General features: G+C 36.9%; 1 protein-coding gene across 5 annotated transcripts in view; it reads right to left on the reverse strand.

Annotated features, from left to right (window-relative positions):
* Positions 1–25814, reverse strand: part of LOC131164794 (polycomb group protein EMBRYONIC FLOWER 2-like) — a 125435-nt gene that overhangs the window by 73343 nt on the left and 26278 nt on the right. For all 5 annotated transcript variants that reach the window (XM_058122247.1, XM_058122249.1, XM_058122248.1 and 2 more), the window contains 4 exons: positions 10728–10792; positions 9523–9575; positions 330–383; positions 182–241 (listed from right to left, as the gene is read on the reverse strand). In XM_058122247.1, the coding sequence (XP_057978230.1) occupies positions 182–241; positions 330–383; positions 9523–9575; positions 10728–10792 (232 nt within the window). The remainder of the gene's footprint in view (positions 1–181; positions 242–329; positions 384–9522; positions 9576–10727; positions 10793–25814) is intronic.

The following is a 25814-nucleotide window of genomic DNA, read 5'->3' on the forward strand; positions in this document are numbered from 1 at the left end:
GAGATTAATGTTTAAAACAAAAGTTGGACCCCAACCTAATTCACCACTCCCCCCTCCCCTAGGTTGCTAAATTGGACTAACAAATGTTTTAAATAATAATAATAATAATAATAATAATAATAATAATAATAATAATAAGAAACTCCATATAATACTTCAAAGACAAATCTGAAGCTCTGACCTGAGAATCCAAACGATCAATTTTCACAGAGACGTTCACTGCCTGATACTCCTCAGTTACCTGCAAAATAAGTATCCCTTGACTTGTATTTCCATTTTCCAAAGGAGCTCAGTGATCAGCATGCAACTTGATATTGTAAATTACCAACCCAAAACTCAAAATTGAATAGGTCATGTGACGAGCACAAATGATATCGCAGACCCTGCAATTGTGAATGGCTTCTTTTAGGGAATAAGCAAGCTCAATTTCTCATGAAAATATTAACAAAAGCTACAAAAATAAACTTTGTTGCAATACTTAAAAAGGAGAGAGAATGGGGATAACAAGACATGCTTCAACTGCAGAATATATAGCAACTATATAGGGGTAAATATTCAAACAATTCAGTGTCGCAGTAAAGTGATGTGCTATGCAAATTTAGAATTTAGATATGACATGATATCATATTTAAGTTACATTTTTATTCCAAGTTGTACGTTATAACTATAGAACAGAATATTTTGACTCTGTAGATCCAAAAGATGGAGCACTATGATGCTAAAAAATATAAAGAGGATATTTTGTCAGATATTGGTGTTTAATCTGGGTCTCAACAAAAAATTTCTAAAAACTAAATGTTGAGGTTACCTTTATCAGCACAACTTTTCCAATTTTAGTATGATTCAACCTTCTGTGTAGCAAACAGATATGATGTAAGACCAATTAAGAAAAGAAGATGATAAATAGCTCTGATAAGTTCTGGACTCGAGTAAAAGAGACTAGATGAAAATGGGTAGGAGCCTTTCTGAAAGAAACCGCTGTTAAAAAAGCCTACATTCCCTGTCCAGAAATCTACCCTTTTGACGGTGCAAACTAGAATCCTAGAATACCCCTACCTGCTAAAATAAATAACATAAGCCCTAAAGACGTAATTTAATAAATAAATCAATTAATTTAATTACGATAGCCGTCTTCTGTTCTTCCACTGGTATACTTCAAGCTGGTGCCAGTCCACAACTACATCAACTCACCTTGCTGCTAAGAAGAACTCAGCTCCAACAAGATGGATCGCATGATAAAGCTGAGGATCCAGCTGCCCCAAACTCTTAAGTGTAATCTGATAACTTTCTGTTGTAAGTTTCTTTCTGCATTAAACAAGTACTCTCCTCAACTTGATCAATTCCAAAATACTCTTTGACTCCAGGACCTTTAATCTCATCAGTTTCTTTAAGAGAAAACAGGATTTTAACTAGAATCACCATCATGACATTGACAATTAACAAATCAGCAACAATGAGTATGGGACTCGTGTTATAGCCCTTTGGTAGCTCCAACAAATGTGTGTTAGGTCCCACCCTATTCAACACCATACATGGGTTGAATTTCTGGGCATGTAGCTTATGAGTTATGATAAATGACGAATGCTCTGTGGAAATCCATACTTGCAAACAAACACCATTACCTGGTCTCCCACAGTGACTTCCATCTTCCACTTATAGAAGCCAGTCCTGTATTTTGTAGTATTTTCTCCAATATATCTCCCTCACCTCCTCATGCAATTGACAAACATCAATAAAAGCCTCAGCATCATTGCTAACCAAACCTCCTCAAATGGTACTTTCCCACAAGCAATCTCAAATGGTACTTCTCTTGATTAACTTCACTGCAATCCAAACCTCCTCCACAAAACTCTCCAAAACTTTTGTGGAGCATTGATCATGCCATTTTCTCAGAAAACTTTTTTCCTTTAGAAGTGTAAGGGTTTTGTTACGGAGAAGGAGCAGAAGATACCTTGTAGATATGCTACTTCTGATGATGAGCAGAGGATGTCATCTGATTTTGTTTGAGGTTGTGCTATTCTTTTGGCCATTCTTTGGAGCTCCACATTTGCTTTGTTAAAAGGAGTGCAGATAGCGGTGTAAAAAGAAATTAGCCGACTTTCTTACATTCGTGTTTTCTTTGTGATTTCTTTCTCACTTTGTTTCGCTCGTTTAACAAGGATATTTTATGCTTCATCTTAAAAGAGGATGTGCTATTTCAGTAATTATGTGGTGTGAGTGGGGGAATTTTTGTCTTTCATGTCTGTTTATTATAAATATGTACGAGGACAAGCCTGGAGCTGTACGTTTGCTCCAGGAAACTGCTGCCCAAATCTTCCCACTTATTTTCTTCTTCTCCTCTTTTCCTTTTTTTTTCACAAAAGCTTTTTTTAAGCCTGCCTTGTCTAATGGTTGTAACAAGCTGGGGTTAAGTGACATTTATGCACCTCAAGCATGAGAGGGAGTGTTAGAATATGCTATTTTAGTAATTCTGCTGAGTGAATGCGGGCATTTTATATCTTTTTATTATGAATATATAAGAGGACAGACCTCAAGTTGTACATACGCTTAACTTTTTCCTCCTCTTTTCTACTTATCTTCTCTCCTTTACTTCCTCTCTTCTCCATCACTAATTTTATAACACTTCATTTCTTGAATTCTTTAGTCTAAATGATATTCTTCTTTCATCTAAAAGCCACTTAATGTCATAATTAGAGATGATATATTTACAAACTCCAAGTAAACTGACCACTTCATTGAAGTATAAACCAACCACTGAAGGTGCATCTGCAATTTTGGTGCATGGAATATAGAGTGTTGTTCTTGAGAATCTGTCTACCACCACCATTACTAAGTCATGCCTTCTTCCAATAAAAGGTAAGCCTACGACAAAATTCATACTTTATCCAAAGAGGCTATAGGAATGAGAAGTGGGCTGTATAAGTATGTACTTTGAGTTTGGCCTTAGTCTAGTTGACTAGTACAACATCTCCCGATAATCCACATCCCATTGCATCTAGAGCCAATAATACTTCTCCAACCCTAAATCAAGGGTCTTATCTCACCCAAAATAGCCACCTAAGCTATCCCCATGTAGCTCTCAAAGAATTATCCCTGTTAGGGTGCACTTGGTTCAGCAGCTAAGTTTTATAGGACTGAGATGAACTGGATTGACTATGGCTATTATCCCATTCCATATTTAATTAGGAATTTAGAACACTATTGAATAGGCTAATCATTCAAAAGACCAAAATATCCTTGAATAAAAAGACATTAAAAATTCATTTTTTCTTTTAACCACAGCCTCCATGCTCTCTCTGCTATCGTGCACCAAATCCACGAGGTCCCCATCTTCACCACCTCCTCTGCTTCAGTTTCACCGTGCTCAAAGCAACACACCAAATGCACTGGAGATGTTGTGACAGACCCGTGAGGGTCTCCGGTGGTCTTTCATTGCAGACAGCAGGAAGAGAGAGAGGGAAAGAAAGGATAAGGGAGAGAGCGATCCATTCTGGAGCAGGTTGCAGAGAGGTGGAGACTCGTGACATGCTGCTGAGGCGGTCTCTAGAGGTTGCAAATGTAGATCCGTTCCGGTGCAGGTCGAGAGAGAGAGCGGCACGACTCGAGATGTGGTGCTAAGGCAGTTTCCGGCGACTGGAATGTAGATTGAAGAGGTGGTGCTAAGATTTCAGAACTGTTCATCAAGTAGAGAGTGCGCAAAATCATCAGAGAGAGCTGCCATTCCCAAGGAGAGCTTCGAATAACCACAGCTTCTGGGGACTTGCAGATCTGAGCAAAAGAAAGAATGGGGGGAGAGAGAGAGAGAGAGAGAGAGAGAAGGGAGGAAGAGTGAAAATTTGAATCCTACGTGGAGGGGGGTGCAGGGGAAGACAAAGGGGTGTATGTGTGTGTGTACATATGGAGGACGACACAAAGGTATCCTCGTCCAGATCCCTTCAGCCAGGACTAGCTGCTGGAAGAGAGGTTCCAGCCCTATCAAGTATAAATGGATTAAGCCCCCACCCCCTTTCTTGGCCAATCCTATCCTTCTCCTTTGTCACATCAAATGTGGGCTAAGGATCCTTGTCCTAGCCTAGCCTAAAACGTACTCTTAAGAGACAACTGGTGACACAGAACTTGTCACTACAAAACAAATATCTTTCTTATATTAAGGATTTGCCATCTCCACACTCCTTGTGCAGGCCTAAAAAACCTAGCAAAAGTTTCATCAGAATACAATTCCTTCAGATTTATCATCAAACCCAATTACCTTAACAAACAAACTGTTTTTTTTTTTTTTTGTTGGGAAAGTAAAAGAAGATATATTCATTGAAGAGGAAAGAATGTATAAATGGGAGAAAAAGATCCTCCCATAAAAAGCACAAACCAAAACAGACCCTTAAAAGGGAACACTCTACTGCTAAGTGCATCCGCTACTCTTTACTGTGAACTAAGATTTATACTCAAGCACAAGAGACTAAGCATGAAAATATAACTTCTTCGCATGCCTTCAATTTCTTTTATGATTATAGGCCTCATGGTCTAATAGTATTCAAAATCCATATAAAGCAAATATGTGCTCGTAAAACAACTTTAAACTCACTGTCATATGTAACACTTTCTTGCCTCATCGAGCTTCTCACTAAAAAATGCAGTAGGCCCACTCTCTTGACTAAGAAATCCACAAACACTAACATTAGAGGCATCCCAGCCCACTTTGAAGACTAAATCTGGCATTGCCAGCATAGGCAGCCCTGTTATTCATTGCTCCGCTCAAAACTTTCATTTGCAGCCTCTGACTATGTGAATCGTATGTGTGCCGAAAAGTTCAAAGCATTCTGTGAGCGAAACTAATACTGTGCTTTCTTTTATAGAATCAAGCCACTAAAATTACATATAAATTCATGACAGAATGTGGCAAACCATGGACACTTTGCACTTGACTAATGGAAGTTGCTATTGGCCACTCAACAACAGCTTCCACCATTTTGGGCATACACATATACACCTCACTCCTTCGGCTAAAATTAAAATATTGCAAAAGAAAGGCCAAATCCCTAAGAAATCAAACTTCTACAAATTGATATAGGCTGCATTTGGGAACACAAAGTTGGGGCCATGATTTGAAATTTCTGTGAATCTGTGAAAAAAACTCCATACAAATTGCATATTAAAATTTGTCCAAAGTCACACGCTTTAATTTCAATCCCAACTTCACATTCCCACCGCTACAATAGAGTTTTCTTTGACACACAACTCTCATCAATTGATGAAGGTGCTCCAAATGCTCAACGGGAATTTTACCGAACACCAGGTTATAATTAAAAATATAAGACAATAAATCATCCTATAAAGGGGCAAAATACAGGTATCATTAATTGCATGAATATGCTGAGAGTGTTACACAAACCAACCACTAATACAAGCCATCCTTGATCTTGAAAGTGCTCTCTCCATCCATCCCCAAATTTGATTAAGATCTGAACATTCTGCCGCAAAGATCTATCATAGAGAAAGTCTACAAACCAACCAAAACATTAAGCAAACTATCCAGCCAGGGTCAATTCTTCTAATCCCCTATCAATGCAAGTACTCCATGCCCCATCCTTCTTGCAAGTTGCAAGTCAGTGCAGCTTGAACAGCACCCAGAATAATACTCTCTCGGATCTGCCCTTTCTCTCCAAGATGTTCAATCTGTGTTCTAAACTCTTCAAGCTTATGTGGCCTCATTCTATAACATGGCAAGCTGGGCAGGGATGCACCAAGCAGAAAAAAAATCCTATGTTGAATTGATATGGTGGCAAACCATGTGAAGCTGGTAGGAGTCAGGTCCGCATATCCCAGCATAAAGACTCAAATTTCTGGAGGCTGCTCATGTTTCCTCAGTGAAACATTCTCAACACTAATAGTATAAAAAAGGACAGCACACGAACTTCTTCACTCTCTTAAAAGGAATCACCACTTTAGCATCATCGATTCTGCATGAAAGTGTTAAAGTGTTGGCCTAACTACGATGATCTGCACCAATATCCCATATACAAGTTCTCCCTAACAAATAGGTGGTTAACATCCATCAGAGCAACATCAAACCAAACAAAATATGAATATTTATCATGTATGCTAAAGCTAAGCAAGCACCTCTTGTAAACAGAATCTCAGATTCCTTATTTTAAATAACAAAAGAAATTCATTGAAAGATTAAGAATGTACAAACAGGAGAATAAGACATCTCCTTTCCATACTGTGTTACCCCAGAAAAAGCAAAAAGGGAAAACCAAATAGCACAAAAAATAACCCATGGAATAATCAGCAGGCCCTAACAAGTAAACACGAAATGCCAACCACACTGAATATCTGAAGAACACACCCCCTTGAAGTTCGCATCACCCACACACCAAAGAGAAGCCAAATAGTGGATCTTCCACCTAACCAACAGAAAAGACAGTTTTTTCCCTGAGAAAATACACGCATTACATTCCACCCACAGGCCCCAAAATACTGCAAAGAAGGCACTATTCCATAACCCTTTCCCTTCCTTTTTCCTACCAAAACCGACAAAATGAATTGCCAAAAACTCCACTGTCTCAAGGCAAACCCAACATTCCCCAAAATAATTAAAACAAAATACATGAAAAGATGTGGAGAAGTTTCATAGAAATTAAAACAAAGCACACATACATCCAAAGAGAGAACCTTCAAGAGTCTCCTGACTGTAACAAGTTATTGGTGCTGATACTATTAAGCATAAGAAACCAAAGAAAAGCTTTGATTTTAGGGGGGACTTCCAAATAGTTTATAGAGAGGAAAAGAAAAATCAGTGCCAGTCAAGAACTCACAAAAAGATTTGCAGCAATAAAACCCTGAGGAGTCCAAGGAACAAGATCAGCTATCAGCTTCCAAAGAGACTACACAATTGTTCAACAAGACTAACAAAGAGGATAACTCCTCCATCCCTATCTTTCAAGGATCTCCGAAAGTGGAAATCGCTTGAAGGTAAAGGACCACCCAGCTCTACAATAAAAGAAGAAATAGATCCATCCTATCCTGAGCTCAAAAGAAACAGGCAAAGAAAAGAGGCAGACAAAATAACACTCCCCAATCAAAGGTCTTTCCAAAATCAAATATTGCAATCCCTGTGCAACAAAAATTTGGTAAGAGGAGATAAATCTGAGAAATAGCTTTCCAGAGACTTTCAGAACAACATCTAGGACCCAAATTAGTATCCCACCCATTCTTATCATGTCCAAGCTTACTTTTAACAAACTTTATGCCACAAGAAAGAATCCTCTAGCAGGAACCGCCAAAGCCATTTGGCTAATAAACGTGTTTTTAGAAACCAAATTTCCAAGACCCAACCACCCTCCCGTTTAGATCAATTCACCTTGTATAGTGCAGGATGCTTTTCCATTGGAAGCTTCAACTTCTTCAACATCTCATGGGATACAAGGTTCTCAGCACTGCCACCACCAATGGCTCCAATACACACTTTGCACTGCACAGAACTCATGGGCAAAAAACAGACCTGCACTGCTCATCTTCTGTGTCAACAAAAGAAAACATTGTTCAATGCACTGCAACCATTTCATGATTCACCCGATCCAACCCTACTTCTCCCAATTCCGCACTTCAAGCATTGTCACAATTCAAAATCGTCCTCAGGCTGATATTCACCTTCAAGTAAGTTGGTTCAGTCTTTTCTCTTTCAGCATAGTTAAGACATATACCCAGGTGAGCAGCGAATGAAACAACATAGTCCCAAACCTCCAGGCTCCAACTAGTCCCCTAAGACTGGATTCTCCCCAATTTAGTTTATTTTCAGACATGAAACTTTAAAGTTGCTATTACTGCTAAATCTATTCTGGAATTACATCAAACATTTTTGTGAGCAAGTGGAACTTGACCCCTTATTACCAGAAAAAAGACTTCAAATGCATCACACCTCCACCATAAGAGCCAGTTTATATGCCTCTTAAAAGGGACTATACTCTTCCATTTATCAGGTACTCCCTGATTAGGATCATCAGCCCCAACATGTGCCAACACAAATTAATTTCTTTAGATTCTGTCGACCAATAATGAATGCACAATTCATGGAAAGCATGACTGTATTCCTCCATAGTCACATTTTTTGACACAAGCATGCAAGTTCTAACCTCTCAAGCAAAAGCTTGCTAGTAGACAAGTGGCAGAAACTTCTCCTAAAATTTGATCCTCATATAATTCCACATTCAAATCATGGGCTTCTCTACCAGAGTTCTAAACTCCACAAACCTGTCCCACCAAATCACCGAAGTGCCTTTGAGTTTTGCCTTCACAAAAACACCTCAATTCTCAGGTAGATACTTCCATTCAAAAAAATGGGTAGATACTTCCATCCAAAAAAAATTGTCCACATTTCGCCCTTTCAAGAAAGAAGTCCAGATCGCCTGCCCATTACAATCAGCTGCATCCATCTTCCCTCTTTCTCAAAATCCAGATCTCCATAAATTTCCCCATGCCAGCTGAACCCTAGAGTTTAGTTTAAGACTAGATAGAGATGTTGATGGTTGCATGCATGAAAATAATATTCCTTTGCAGCTCGAAGAACTCCTAGAAGAAGGCTTGGAGAAGAATCAGAGTTAGAGGCAAGGAGTGATGGCTCTATGGCTGAAAATGAAGAAGCTTATCCTTCATGATGAGAGAGAGAGAGAGAGAGAGAGCATCAACCATCTCTCTCTCTCTCTCAATCATGAAGGAGTTTCTTCATTTTCAGCTATAGAGCCATCACTCCTTGCCTCTAACTCTGATTCTTCTCCAAGCCTTCTTCTAGGAGTTCTTCGAGCTGCAAAGGAATATTTTTTTCATGCATGCAACCATCAACATCTTGCCACATAAGCCTACAGCTGCTCTGATAAGGAAATCACTTGCCTAGACAGATCCATCAAAATATCATCTAGTTATTATCAGTTCATGTGTCTAAGCCTTGCCATGGATCTGAGCACATCCCAGAAATCAAAAACTTGCTGTGATACCAAAACTTGGTGCAGCAAACAGGAAAGATGTGAAACCAGTAGGAAAAGAGATGATAAATAGCTTCGATTAGGTCAGGATTCCAGTAAAAAAAATTGGATTCAAACAGGGAGGATTCAAGAGAGCTCTCAAAGAAAATAATGTCTCCCCCTCCAAAAATAACCCCTTTAATAGATCAAACAGGAGCATCCTGAAATGCACCAACTAAAATTAATAACTTGAAGTCTCAAAGCAGTAATTCAATCAAATAAGGCAGTTAATTGAATAAAGCTGCCCTCTTTCTGTTGCAGATAAAACTCAAATAAAATTTAGATTGGTTTACAGCTGCCTTATTTTTGCTTATGTTTTCAAGAATTGCACTGTTCTGTGGGGGGTGTGTGTGTGTATAAAAATCTTTACATAATCGATGTAAATTTTTGTTTCACAGAGTTCAAATATGTCATTTTTTAACGTTTTTTAGAAGCTAAGCTGAATTTCTAAATTTCATCTGCTAATTTTCAAAATGATGACTGTAACATCAAAATAAAGATTCACCTTAAAACTTGCACATTGACTTAAGCAAAAAGGACAGGAAAATTCTTCAGTTACTGCAACTCAAGAAAATATGTCTGTTAGAAGCACTGCAGCATCGCAGTTAAATAGCACTGAAATATAAATACAAAAGTACAAAAATCTAGGAAAAAATAAAGAAAAGAAAAGCAACAACTGCAACAAATCATGCACGGCCTTTAAAGAAGTACTTGTCAAGAAGTAACATGCTAACTTCAAGAGATCAAGCTACGCTATAAAATAATGAGGCAAAGTTTCCAATTTACAAAAGAGAAGCGCCCTTTGATGAAGTCGCCAACAAGATGTAAGAAACAAACTTTAAGAGATCAAATTCACTATCATTAGACAAAAATACTGTTAACTTTATATTGTAATTGCCATTATTCCACACCCAACTAATTAGATGATAAAAATAATTCAATCCAAAACAAATTCATATTTTGGGTGCATAACATACTCATATTATCCTATACTGATTTAGTTCCTTGCACTAAAATATTTCTTTCGAAAAATCTAGATTATATAAGAAAATATTGAAATTTCATACTTCCATTAGAAAAACTAAGTAAAACTTTTATGTGAAAATGGAAAATTAAAAGTCCAGCTCGAATACTTCTTCTTCTTTTTTTGGTTTTTAAGTTCATACTCAACTTTTTAAAACATCTTTTTAATGCTTTCCAATTTTTTTGAATTTATCCCTCCTCAACCAAAAGCATGATAGAAAATACATGATGATTATTTCTCTACATGATGACGAAAACTCTGCCTTTATCCTTAAAAAAAATTGTTTTTTGTTAATAGTAATGCTGGCATGACTCAGTAGTAGGACAGTGTGAGTGCTATAGCTTCTAAGGGTCAGGGCAGAAGAAAAATAAAGAGGAAAAAATACTTCACAAAATGCCATCTTTTCATGTCTTAAAGAGAGAGATACAATGAAATAAAACCTTTAAATGTCTTCAGAACAGATATATACAATGAAACAAACTAAAAAAGGGGAAAACAACCACATGAACATATAGAACCAAATACCAATGAAGCCAATAATGAGGAGGAAGAGAGAGAGAGAGAGAGGAAAGTTAAGCATGATAACACCAATGAGTAATATTTTACACACACAGATAAGTAATTGAGGGAGTTAAGGAAACGTAGAGAACATAAAAATACTACCAGGACAAAGAAATTCACTATACCTTCAGTTTTCCGTACCGTTTTGTTATAGCCCCTATAGTTGAAAATTACATTTCCAGCACTCAACCTAGACAATAGTATGTAGCCAGAGTTGCTAAATGCTCAAAAAAGCAAACAAATAAACTTAGACTGATTAAGCAAGCATAGATTATATATATACATATATGTGTGTGTGTGTGTGTGTGTGTGTTTATGTGTGCACCATAAATTCATAAATTCCATTCTTTAACTTTTGCTTACCTCTTTTCATCGGTCAAAAACATTTATAAAAAAATTAAAGAAATAATTTCTACACAATGGAGAAGAAAGAAAATAATTGCATGAAAATGCCAAATAAATTGTAGATTAATCAAACAAGTACAGCACTTACGGTTGGAGATGGAGAAAGAAAAGACAATGGGGAGATGAGAAAAGCAAGGAGGTAATTCCCACAAGCATTCATACAATTCCAGGTCAGCTTTCTTATATATTTTTTGATAGCAAAAGAAGATGACTTTATTAGAGAAAGAAGAATGTACAAGAAGGAGAACAAGAAATCCTCCAAAACAGAAGAAAGAAAAAGATAAAATGAAAATAAAAGAACACTCAAACAATCAGGCTAACAAAGCCAACCAATCTGGTTCCTGAAACCTCACTCCTTTTAAACAACCAGCAGAAGCACACCAAAACAAGTCCAATGAATCTTCTCCCATAACAAAAGTTCACTCAGCTTTTTTTATAAATATACGATCATTTCTTTCAATCCATAAACCCCACAGAACTGCAAAAAACACACACACCCACAAATCATGAGCAACCTTCCTTTTACCAAAACTAGCAAAAGAAGTTGCCAACAAATCCTCCACCAGCTTCGGACAAACCCAATTTTTTTCCAAAAAGACCAAAAAATCCTATCCCATACATTCCAACCAAACAAGCAGTGCAAAAATAAATGAGACGGTGTTCCAAACTATCACGACCAAGAAAATATATATATCAGGAGAAAGTGCCCTGGAAGGTCTCCTACTCTGCCACAGATTGTTGGTGTTAACTTTATTAAGAACAACTACCAAATAAAAGCCTTGATCATTGAGGGAACTTTGACCTCCCAAGTTCCATATAATTCTATGGAATGGAAATGAAATATTAGCATAAGTCAAGTGGTCAAAAAAGGTTTTGCAAGAATAAGCCCTAGAAAAGTCTAAAGACCAAGAATGCCTATCCACCCCAAAGGAAAGACAACAAGTCCCCAATAACATCAACAAGGAAAACAACCCCTCTACCCCTCTATCATTAAAAGTTCTACGGAAATGGAAGTCCCCTGAAAATGAAAGACCTTCATAAATCAAAAGGAAGGAAATAACCTCATTATGACCCGAACTCAAATGATAAAGCCAAGGAAAAGAATATAATAAAGCAACATTACCCACCTATAAATCTTCCCAAAAACGAATACGAGAACCATTACCACAGACAAACTTAACGTCTTTTCTTAATATTAATAACAGAAAGACATGAAAGATAAAAATACCCCCACTCACATCACACAGCCACTTAACTAACATCTTCTTTTATAATACTCACCCTCAAGCTAGAGGGTAGTTGTTAGAATATTATATTTGATTCATATGAATCATATCAATTCCACACCAAATCCATTTTAATCTTACTAGCAAATCTAAAAACTACTTAATCATCTAAAACTACCCATTCACCTTGTCAATTTACAAATCGATTAGAATCCATTGATTTTTCACACAATTCTAGACCCCTCATACCCTGTTGACCTCACTGGTTTAAAACCCCAAAAACAATTTTTTTATTGCTTTTAGTTTTACGTGATTACCTTCCATTCCTTGATTATGTCAGTTTTGTGCTAAACAAGAGGAGAAAATAGAACTTGAGGTTGTATGTTGCCATCACAAAACCATTCTTCACTCTTGGACAAGTATAGTCAAAAGGGCAAAACACTCATTGGCTAAGGTATTAGTCATGGTTTGTTGTTTCTTAAGATTCAAAATTTTTTCTTTTAGTAGTTTGTTCCATTATTATCATTTTTTAAGTTAATTATTTTTTTCTTTTTAATTTGATAAAGAATATTTATGGAATATTTTTTTAATTGTTGATAAACACCAAAAGTTCAATTTTTTAAGTTGATAATTTTTTCCTTTTTAATTCGATAAAGAATATGTATGAAATATACATATTTTTAATTGTTTGTAAACACCAAAAGTTCAATTTTTTATTTTATTTTTATTTTTTCTGGATCCCTTCCTTTAACGGCATAAAGTTCTTTTTTTTTTTTACTAATATTTCTTTACTTATTCCCTTCCTATTCATTTGTTTAATGAAAGCATAGACACGAAATATTTTTTTTTTATTGTCAAAATTAAAATGTAATTAACTAATTTGCTTTTTGTTCGTGTATCAATATATGCATCTCATTTGGTTTTGAAAATTTATACCAAATCTTTTACAATTTGATTAGATTCCTGACTCCCAAAATTGAAATTTTAATTCACGATTCAAATCTCAATTTGACAACTATGCTAGAGGTGCACAAAAATACCTAACCCGAGCTTGTTACAACCATTAGACAAGGCAAGTTTAAATAAAGCTTTCCTAAAAACATTGACATCCACATATTACAAGAACGGATTCCTCGCAACCTTCTTGAACACAGCATCCCTCACAAAATGATAAGTCACCTTCAATGCATTGGCCTATCATAGAGCACTAGTTCACACGAAATATAATGACATCTTGAATATGACAAAACATATCTATGGGCTTCATTTACCCAAAATCCTATCATTGACATCAAAGATTTCAACCACATAAGCTCACCACCATAATTATCACAGCTCAATATTTTGCTTCACCATTGCTATAGTAGTTTCACAGTTTGTTTGATTTGACAAGTAACAATATTACCTCCCACAAATGTTAAGTATCCAATAGAAGACCTTCAGTCATCACCAATACTAGCCCAGTCTGCATCAAAGTATTCCATGATCTCACAATTTCTATTGCATTACATATCAAACCTATAAAATGAGAGCCTTAAGAGATACCATAGAATCCAACAAAAATAAAAAAAAATCCTAGTGTGGCTGTTTTGATTTTCCATAAACACGTTCATCGCCCCAACAAGAAGGATATATCACATATGGCGACAGTCAAGTAGATCAACTTGCCAGACATACTTGCAAACCAATTGCCTATATCAATGTTTTTGTCTTTAAAGTCTAATCCAACATCCTTAGACAACTTCATGTTGGGACCCAACAAGGGCATCAACTAGTTCTCACTTGGCAAGTCCAAGGTATATTTTTTTTATGCTATACAATCTCAATACCATCAAGTAACACAGTAGCCAAGTCCATTTGAAATTTTGCTTGAAGCCACTACTTGACATCTAGGAAGCACCGATATTGACACAAGACATGGACATGACATGATGTTGACACAACAATAAGGCAATTTCGAAAATTAAAAAAAAAAATGAGGACACAACATTGTCAACACGATAGGGATACAACAACAACAAAACCAAGCCTTAGTCCCACTAGGTGGGGTTGGCTATATGAATCATTTTCTGCCAATTTATGCGATCATGGACTATTTCTTTTGATTGATTCAAGGATATTAAATCCTTACTCACTATCTCCTCCCAAGTAATTTTAGGCCTACCCTTACCCATTCTATTGTCCCCCACAGTAACAAAGTCACTCTTCCTCATAGGTGCACTATGTGGCCTACATTGCAAGTGTTCATACCATCTGAGTCATCCCTCTCTTATCTTATCTTCTATAGGAGCTACACCTAACTTACCACAAATATGTTCATTCCTTAATTTATCTTTCAATGTTATAACACTCATCCATTTAAGCATTCTCATCTCATAAACTTTTACTTTTTAGATATTATGTTTCTTGCCCAACATTCTGATCCATATAGCATTACTGGTCTTATAACTGTCCTTTAAAACTTCTCTTTCAATTTAAAGGGTATTCTACGATCATAGATCACACTTGAAGCACTTCTCCATTTTACTCAACCTGCTTTAACTCTATGCATTATATCATCTTCAATTTCTCCTTCAGCATGCATAATAGATCCAAGGTATCGAAATCTACAAGTGCTATTTATTTCTTCATCATCAAATTTAACTTTGTCCCCAATATTCCTCCTACCATTACTAAAATTACATTTCATATATTCTGTCTTATTTCTACATATCCTAAAGCCTCTAGATTCCAAAGCTTCTCTCCATAATTCTAACTCAGCCTCAACTCCGTCCCTAATTTCATCAATTAATATAATATCATCTGCAAACAACATACACTATGGAACCACTTTTTGAATACTCTTAGTCAATTGGTCCTTCGCTAAAGTAAAAAGATAAGGACTCAAAGCACATCCTTAATGCACACCAATGGTGATTGGAAATTCTCTAGTTTCTCCATCTATAGTCCTTACACTAGTCATTGCTCCATCGTTCATATCCGGTATACCTACTACATACACCCTTTTTTTCTAAAACCCACCATAGAACTTCCCTAGGTATCCTATCATATGCTTTCTCAAGGTCAATAAAAATCATATGCAAGTCTCTCTTCTTTTCCCTAAATTTTTCCATTAATCTTCTTAAAAGATAAAAAGCTTCTATGGTAGATCTCCCAGGCATAAAACCAAATTGATTTTCTGAGACCTTTGTTTCTAACCTTAATCTTTGTTCAATTACTTTTTCCCATAGTTTCATCGTATGACTCATAAGTTTAATTCCACGATAGTTGTTACAATTTTGAATATCTCCTTTATTTTTGTATATAGGAATTAAAGCGTTTTTCCTCCATTCATCTGGCATTTTCTTATTTTTTACAATTGTATTAAATAAATTAGTTAACCATATAATTCTGTTATCACATAAGCATTTCCAAACTTCAATTGGGATGTTATCTTGTCCCATAGCTTTCCCATTTTTCATCTTTTTTAGTGCGAACTTAACTTCGTTAATTCTAATTTTGCGAATAAATCTCATATATTTTAGTCTTTTCCTTATTAGACAATTCTAAGTTTAAGCCTTCTATTTGGTTTTCATTAAACAACTTACTAAAGTAACTTCACCATCTTTCTTTAATGTCTTCGTCCTTAACCAAGACAATATCATCCTCACTTTTTATACATTTTACATTTCCTAAGTCCTTACTCTTCCATTCTCTAACTTTAGCAAGTTTAAATATATCTCTTTCCCTTTCTTTTGTACCTAATCTATCATACAAACTATTAAATGATCTATATTTAGCTTCACTAATGGCCCTTTTTTGCATCTTTTCTTGCCTCCATATATTTTTCAAAGTTATCTCTATTTCTACATTTTTGCCACGTTTTATACCAAATTCTTTGTCTTTATGATTTTTTGTACATCTTTATCCCACCGCCAACTCTCTTCGCTATTCGAGAATCTTCCCATTGATTCACCTAAAATATCTTTTGCTATCTTTTTAATAGAGCTAGCTCATCTATTCCAAAGAGTATTTGTATCTATCCCATCCTCTATGGTCCAATCGCCATCTTTAACCATTTTATCTTTAAATTTTATTATATTTTCTCCTTTTAGGCTCCACCATCTAGTTCTCTTACACTAGTTTATTTTATCCTTCTTTTTCTATTTTTTTATACATATATTTAACACTAAGACTCTATGTTGTGTGGTTAGGCTTTCACCTGGAATAACTTTACAATCCTTGCATGATAAACGATCTACCCTCCTAGTTAAAAAAAATCTATTTGACTTCTATTTTGTCCATTTTTAAAGGTTATTAAGTGTTCTCTTCTTAAAGCAAGTATTCATTATACTAAAATCATATGACATAGCGAAGTCTAAGATCATCTCCCTAGACTCATTTTTGTCTCCATATCCATATCCTTTATGTATCCTCTCATAATTTTTATATCTCTTCCAACGTGTCCATTCAGATCTCCTCCTATAAATATTTTCTCAATCCCTGATATGCCATATCTTCCCAAAATTGTCTCTTAAGATTTTTTGCTAAGCCGACTTGAGGAGCATAAGCACTAATGATATTTATTATCTCTTGTCCTAATACCATTTTGATTTTTATAATTCTATCCCCTACTCTAGTTACATCCACAACGCTATCTTTTAAGTTTTTGTCTATAATAATGCCTACTCCATTCTTATGTTTTTCTTTTCCAGTGTACCAAAGTTTAAATCCTGATTTATCAATTTCTCTAACTTTTTCCCCCACCCACTTAGTTTCTTGAAGGCAAATTTTGTTAATTCTTCTTTTGATCATTGTATCCACAATTTCCATGCTTTTACCCATAAGTGTTCCTATATTCCAAGTTGCTAATCAAATCCTAGTTTCCTGAACTAACGTCTTTACCTGCCCACATCCAAAATTATGCAGGAACCCTTGCATATTTGACACCGTACCCAGGGGCCGACACAGTGCATCACTTCGGGGCGACGACCTAGCCCACCCTCGCACACTTTTCACTACACCCGGGTGGTTCAAGTGCAACATGTCGCTTGTAGGGGACGCCCCAGCAAATATTCAGAAAGGACTCATATCATAGTGATCTGACAAATTTTACGCTAGCTATCAACTACCTAATGCAACCCTCCTCCTTTACCAGGGCTTGGGACCCGTGTGTGAAAAAATTAGGAAATTAAGTGCATCACAGGCGGAGTCGTCAACACGATAGGGATACGTTAATTAACTAATAAAAGGGTGTTTCAGATCACAAGGCTCCTTGCTTTGCGAGGGTAGGGGGAGCTCCGTCAAAGATTATGCAGCTTTTACCCTACTTTTATGTAGAGAGGTTGTTTCCTTGGACTCGAACCCATGACCAACTAGGCAGTCACAAAGGAGTAACCTTACTATTGATCCAAGGCCCGCCCTCAAAAATGTTAGGTGGTACCCCACCCATGTGGTGGGACCCACTTCTTTTAACAAATAAAGGGTGTCCCTGAGCCACAAGGCTCCCTGCTTTGCAAGGGTAGGGATCAACTTTGGTTTAAACTGAAATATAAGCATCATTTATGCAAAATTATCAATTTCACTTTTTACAAACTACACTTACACAACCAATACATTTATATTATGGAGCATTGGTCCAACACCCGAAAAAAAAAAATCAAGGGCATGGCTCATGGTGAGCAATGGACATAACTGATCAAGAAATTCAAATTCAAAAAAAAAAACAGGATTAATAAAGATTGGCTAGTCAATGATGGCTTTAGACATAGGGGGCATTTTGAGGGCTAAGAGGTGGAATAGTGCACTACAAGCCTCAATTAGTGCTGCAAGGGCTCCAAAGTCCTACCACTATAATGTCAAAGAACCTCTTGACTCTCAATCTCCCAACTTTTCCACCATTTTTTTTTTTTTTTTTTTTTTTGTGCATTTTGTTAATAGATTTAAAGTGGGGGCAACAAAACGCAGTGTCTTGGTGCAAGAAGTGTCCTGGAGGTGTCTTTGCAATGTTAGGAACTATGTGTCATAGTTGTTTCCAAAAATGAAGATAAATGAACTATTTTTTTATAACAAAAGAAGAGATTCCATTGATAAGAGAAGAATTTTTTTTTCAAGAAAAAAAAAAAGGAGAAAAAGACTTCTCCCATCAAAATTCTGGAATAATCAAGAAAAAATAAACTAATAAAACAAAAAAAAAACTAGAAAAAATCAGACCAAAAGATTCCTCCATTCTCACTGAACCTCAAAAAAGCTAAATGCCTTAAAGCAACCAAAGACAACACACCATAAAGAGGCCAGGCATTGAATCTTCTCCTGAACCAGCTACTAAAAAAAAAAATTTGATAGCTGTTAGTCGTTATTTAGTCATTTAGCATTATTATTATTATTTCTTAGAGTTATGTTAATAACTGTGAGTTAGTAAGGGTATTATGGTCATTGGAATTGTACATGACATATTATAAATAGAGGGAGAGACCTATCATTGAGGTAAGGTCTTCCATTTTACCCAATTATTCAAAATGGTATCTGAGCAAGATCCGAATCAAACCCTAAATGCATAACCACTGCTAATCAAACCCTAAATGTCGTAATACCACGCAACCTGCTGCAGTAGAAGGGTCATCAGCATCACCAAAGTCCAGGAACAGCTTCAGCAGTTGCCAGAAAATACTGCAGTCACTGGAAAAATCCTGGATACTGCTTCCTCTTCAACACCTCAAGAAAATACCTCATATTTTGCAAAACTAAATACATACCAAGCCACACAACCTGCCAATCTGCCAGCCCTCAAAATTTCATAGTCAGAGGATACCCCACGTGTCCCCACATGCCGGCACGGGAGACTTTTTTGAGCAGCCATTTTGCTCTGACTTCCTCCCTAATGTCTTGAATCCTTCTTCACACAAAAATACCAAGCTGTTTGTCATCTTTTTTCAAAGGTATCACCTTTTCTAGTTGTTCATGTGCGGCATTCCAGAAATGTTTGCTTGCTAATGCCTGAAGCTGTTGGTTCAGTAATTATAGAGTTCACTGAGGCCTGAAAAAGTGATATTGCTGTGTTCTTGATTCGTTTTTAATCTTGTTCATTGTGTGCTTGAGGTTTTCTTCGGTTGTCAAATATTGTGTGTTAGGATGGTGACCATGAATTCCAGGAGAATGTTGTTCGCTGTGTACTTCAGATTTGGTACTGTTACAGCTGCATGTTGGTTTCTTGGGGATGTGTTTAAGTCTCTTGGAGCCAGGGCAGCATTTATACATTGATTTTGTAGGGTTGTGGCAATGCTATGTCCAGTTGTTTAATTCTCTTGGAGCATTAGCAGCATTTATACATTGATTTTGCAGGGATGAGGCAGTGCTATCCCGTTGTTGGTGGCTCGTTCATGGTTGAATCAACAGTTGACTCATTTGTGTTTGGTTCGGTTGGTCTGTAAATTCACTTATGGTTGTTTTCATTTGGTCCAAAAGTTCACTTTGGAATCCCAAGAGTATTTTGTTAGCTGTGTATTTCTGATTTGTTGCTGTATCAATGTTGTGTGTGTTGGGATGGCATCCTTAACTCCCAAAAGTTTGTTTCCATTATCAGGCATTTGTTCAGGTGAACAGCATACTATAACCATCTCAGAGGAAGAGTATTCAAGGTTCCAACAGTATCAAACATCCCAATAAGCATCTCATCACATTGCATCTTTTGCTCAGAAGAGACTTCAGTTTGTATGTCATTTGGTATCTCTCCCACTAGTCCTTTGATTATTGATTCTGCTGCTACTGACCATGTGACAGGTGTAACCAACTTCTGTTCAGCCCTCCAATATTCTAAAAATCTACCTCAAGTTACCCTTGCTAGTGGGTCCACATTATAGTTAAAGGGATAGGAATAGTAAATCCTACTCCCTCCATCTTTCTTTCTTTTGTTTTATACATTCCTAAGTCCCCATTCAATCTTATGTCAGTTAGTAAGCTTACAAAGGCACTAAATTGCTGTATAACCTTATTTCCTAATTCTGTGATTATTCAGGATCTGAAGACAAGGAAGACGGTACAGGATGTGAGACTTGTGGACTCTACTACTTTTGAGTCGCTATCTTCTCCCATTTCCTGTACAGTCACTGCTAAACCACTTCAAATCCATTGTCGCCTTGGCCATTCATCCATGGACAAATTAAAACAGCTAGTTCCTGCCTTAAGTCCTATTTCTAGTCTTGAGCGCGAGTCTTGTCAATTGGCAAAACATCATCATGCTCCCTTTGCTTCCCAAGTCAACAAACGGGCAAATAGTCCTTTCATGCTCATCCATTCCGATGTCTGTAGTCCAAGTCGTGTCACGTCAAAATTAGGGTTTTGGTACTTTGTTACATTTTTCAACGACTATTCCATGGTTGTATTTAATGAAAGATCATTTTGAGTAGTTTAATATATTTTGTGCCTTATATTCTCAAATAAAGACTAGGTTTGCTATGCCAATCAAGATACTTCGTAGAGATAATGCTAAGGAGTACTTCAATACCCAATTTAGTACCTACATGACTAATTCTAATATGATCCATTAGCCTTCTTGTGCCCACACTCCACAGCAAAATGGAGTTGCAGAATGGAAAAACAGACATATTCTCAAAGTCACTCTTACACTATTGTATCAAATGAATGTCCCCAAAATTTTTTAGAGTGATGTCATGGTCACTGCTTGCTCTCTCATTAATAAAAGGCCATCCATTGTCCTTGGTGGTAAAATCTCATATTCAGTTATCTTCCCTAAGGCTCCTTTGTCCTCCCTTCCTCCTTGTATATTTGGTTGTGTGTCTTTTGTCCATTAGTAAACTCCAAGAACGGATTAGTTGAATCCTCATGCCATCAAATGCATTTTTCTAAGGTATTCCTATACTTAAAAGGGCATACTACTCTGATTTCTTGAGTTCTATTGACATTAATGTGTCTCTTCCTATACCTTGTCTTTCAGATCCTAACCTAATATCTATGCCCAATCCTCCAACATCTTCATCTAGTTTGAGTCCTTCTCGTCTCTTGGATCATCCCAATTTGCACGTATACACACGGCGACTCAAGGCAGGAAAGCCTCCTCTAGCTTCCACTTCCACGCCTTTAGTTCCCTCGTCAGATGATCCTATTTCCCAAGATATTGATCCGCCCATTGCTATTCAAAAAGGTAAATGTAGTTGTACCCAACATCCAATCTCTAATTTTATTTGTTATTACTTCTTGTCACCCTCATATTACTATTTTGTTAGTGCTTTGTCTTTTGTTGGCCCAACACAATCTATTTCTAAAGCCTTATACCATTTTGGGTGGACGAATTCAATGAAAAAAGAGATGCGTGCTCTACAAGATAATGATACTTGGGATTTAGTACATCTTCTTCCTAATAAATCAGTGGTTGGATGTCATTGGGTGTACACTGTGAAGGTTAACCCACATGGTTCCATGGCTCGATTGAAGGCCCGCCTTGTTGCTAAGTGATATACTTAGGTGTATGGCTTAGACTATTCAGACACATTCTCCCCCGTAGCCAAACTCGCCTTAGTACATTTGTTCATCTCCTTAACCACCACCTATTATTGGCCTCTACACCAAGTAGACATTAAGAATGCTTTCCTACATGGTGATCTTCAGGAGGAGGTCTATATGGAGCAACCATCTGGGTTTGTTACTCAATGGGGGTCAGGCTTAGTGTGTCATCTCAAGAAATCGCTATATGGTTTAAAACAGCCCACAAGTGCATGGTTTGGTCGCTTCAATACTATAGTACTTGAGTTTGGCCTTCAACGGTGTACAGTAGATCATTCTATATTTTATCACCATACTCCATCTGGAAGGACTTTGCTTATAATGTATGTGGATGATATTGTGATTACTGGTGATGATGATCAAGGTAAAGAATTTCTTAAAAACTAAGTTTCAGACAAAGGAATTGGACCATTGAAGTACTTCTTGGGTATAAAAGTATCGAGATCTTGTACAAGAACTGTCTTGTCTCCGAGGAAGTATGTTCTTGATCTTTTAAAGGAGATGGGAATGTCGGGATCCATAACTGTTGATACACCCATGGATCCCAATAATAAGTTACTACCAGTTATGGATGATTTGTTGCCTAACCTAGGAAGGTACTGAAGACTTATTGGAAAGTTGAATTATCTTACAGTCACTCAACCAGATATATCCTTCACAACAAGTATTGTGGCTTGTGAGTCAATTTCTCAATTCCCAGAGAACAAATCAATGGGATGCAGTAATTCGCATTTTGAAATATCTCAAAGGTGCACCAAGGAGAGGTCTCTTATATTAGGATCGAGGCCAAACCTATATTTAGGGATATGCAAATGCAAATTGGGTTGGGTCGCCTTCCAACTGAAGATCCACAACCGGCTATTGTATCTTTGTCGGTGGTAATTTGGTGTCTTGAAAAAGTAAGAAACAAACTGTGGTGGCCAGGTCAAGTGTTGAGTCAAAGTATATGGCTATGGCACACACTATATAAGAACTTGTTTGGTTGAAGAACATGTTGAAAGAATTAGATTTTCCACGTTCTCAGCCTATGGAGTAAATGTGTGATAATCAACATGCTATTTATATTACCTACAACCCGGTCTTCCATGAGCGGACAAATCACATTGAAGTTGATTGCCACTTTATTCAAGAAAAACTTGTACAAAAGCTTAGTACAACTACTCATGTGAAGTCTGAGTCTCAGCTTGCTAATTTATTCACTAAAGCTTTGGGAGGTGCTCGGGTGAAATTCATTTGTAACAAGCTAGGAGCATATATATGCTCTAGCTTGAGGGGGAGTGTTAGTGGTTGTTTAGTCATTTAGCATTGTTATTTTTATGTGTTAAGAGTTATGTTAATAGGTGTTAGTAAGGGTGTTATGGTCATTGGTATTATACATGACATATATTATAAATAGAGGGAGAAACCTATCATTGAGGTAAGGTCTTCCACTTTACCCAATTGTTCAACAATAGCAAAAGAAGAGATTTTATTGATAAGAGAGGAATTTACAAAAAAGGAGAAAAAAACTTATCCCATCAAAACATTGGAAAAATCCAAAAAAAAAACAAAAAACAAAAAGATGAATATTAGGGAAAAAAAATAATAATAATCAGAGCAAAAGATTCCTCCATTCCGTTGAACCTTTGAAAAACTAACTCCCTTAAAGCAACCAAAACCAACACACCACAAAGAAGCTAAGGTACTGAACCTTCTCCCAAACCAGCTGCCAATTCAATTTTCTCCCTAAAAAATATGTGCATTGCGCTCCAACCATAATTCCCATAACACTGCAAAAATGCCGCATTTCCGCAGAGCAACCCTCTCCTTTCTTCTACCAAAACCCTCAAAAGAAATACACAACAATTCCTCCATCAATGTCAGGCAGACCCAAGATTCTCCCATTACACCAAAAAAATTATTCCAGCTTCTCCATGCATAGTCACAATGTAAAAATAGATCCACCTGAAAGCCTTAATATTGGGGGGAGCTTTTGCCTTCTAAATAGATGAATAAAGGGGAAAACAAGAAATGGAATGGATCAAAAATTCAAAAAGAAAGATTTGCAAGAAGACACCCCAAATGATCCAAAACCTAGGACCAAATATCCCTAGCTGATGAAAGATGACAGAGTTTCAATAATGACAGCAAGGATGAAATTTCCACCAGTTCTCTATCGTTAGAGATCTTCTAAAATGAAAGTTCCATGAAACTAGAGGACTATCTGAGTCGAGCACAAAGAAAGAAATCATATTATCTTGCCCTCAACTCAAACAATAAAGATGAGGAAAAGATGTGGCTAGAATATCATTCCCAAACAACGGGTCTTTCCCCAAAATCAAATCCAAGAACCCATCACCACAACAAATTTAATGTGAGGCGTAAACAAAGAATAAATTTGTAAAATAGATCTCCATGGGCTCTCCGATGAACACAGTAAACTAACATCGGTATTCCACCCAATATTTGCTTCCAATCACACTATGCCAAAATGAGTGATCTTCTAAGGGAAAACACCATAACAGCTGTCAATTCCATTTTGACCCTGAAAAAATTTTTGCAATACTCAACAACCATAATCCCCACAACATTGCAAAAATGCTGCATTTCCAAAGTGCATCCCTCTCCTTCCTTCTTCCAGATCCCAAATAAATAGACAATGACACCAGGCAAACCCAAGTTTCTCCCACCAAATAATTTATTCTAGATTCTCCAAGTATAATCAAATGTAAAAAAAGATGAGGTGTCATTTTAGAATTCAAGTAACAGAGCACACAAACATCTAGAGATAAGGCCTTCAAAGATCTCCTGATTTGCAACAGGCTATTAGTATTGATTTTATTAAGCACAATCAGCCAAATGAAAGCCTTAATTCTTAGAGGAGCTTTGACCTTCTAAAATAAATGAATATACGAGAAAGAAAAAAATTGGGATGGCCAAAAAATCAAAAGGTGCACAGCAGGGCATGCAGTCAAAAAGATGTCTCACTCTCTCCTTTACTCCTCTCTCTCCCTATCCCTCTTGCGATACATTTCCTCTTTCCACTTTGCGTTTTGATTATATGGATTTCTAGCAGTAGGTATGCTAAATTGATTAATGCAGATCAAAGGTAAGTCCTTCAATCTGCATATAGGCAAGGGTGGAAAGAATCAGTTTTTGCTTGTGGTCTAGAATAATGTCTCTCGGAATAGGTGGGTTAGGTTTCCTAAAGAAGCAGTGATTTGGTTTGCTGATGGTTTGTCTTCCTTCGAAAGGATGCAGAGGGGATTTTGTACTTTTCAATTGGGATTCACTAAGCATTGGATGTCAATAAGGTGGATGAAGGTGGGAAAGTATTTGGAATTAGGGTAGGGTTGGAAGCAGAAGAAATTTTCAATGTTTATTCTTATAGGAGCAAATGACAATGGGTAGCAAAGCTTTGCAAGAGATTTTTACAAGATATCAAAGGTGTTTCATGAGGATTCGAGAGGTGTTGGGGCTGACAATTCTTCACGCCAAAGTTTGTGGAGTAGGGCAGTGTTGGAAGGCAAATGGAGGGAAGGAGAGGGTCACAGGAGCCAAGTTTATCTTGGGAATCAGGGTGTGTTGGCCAGGAAAAAAGGATTGTGTCGCTGGTATGGAGATGCGCTGCATCTGATCAATCTTGGGGCCATCGCAAATTGTTTGGAAATCATCAACCATAGTGTGAAGGATTCTAGGGTTTTTGATAGCGTTGCGAAAATCTCAGAGCCGACTAAGGTTGTTTTCAGGGAGGAGGCTTCAAAAAGAATTGGATTGGGTTGTATGTTACACGTGTTGGACCTAGCCTAAGTTATTGAAAAAAGGAGGTTTTCTTTTTTTGACTAAATTGGGCCAATTATTTGAACAAGCCCAATGTGTTGATAAGTCTGCCTCTATGGATCCAAAGGAAGGCTCTCTTCATATAAGCTTCCAAAAGAAGGGTCAAGAGGGTACTCAAGCCCATACACGCAATAGTGGCGACTCGAGTATTTCTACTTCCTCATTGATTCTAGATAAAGGGCAAGCACAAAATTTTGTTCCTAGATACCAAAAAATAAGTATGGGGGAGGAGGTCTCAAAAAATCCTAATATTGGAATCCAAAC

Source organism: Malania oleifera, chromosome 9, assembly GCF_029873635.1.
Source record: "Malania oleifera isolate guangnan ecotype guangnan chromosome 9, ASM2987363v1, whole genome shotgun sequence".
NCBI lineage: Eukaryota > Viridiplantae > Streptophyta > Magnoliopsida > Santalales > Ximeniaceae > Malania > Malania oleifera.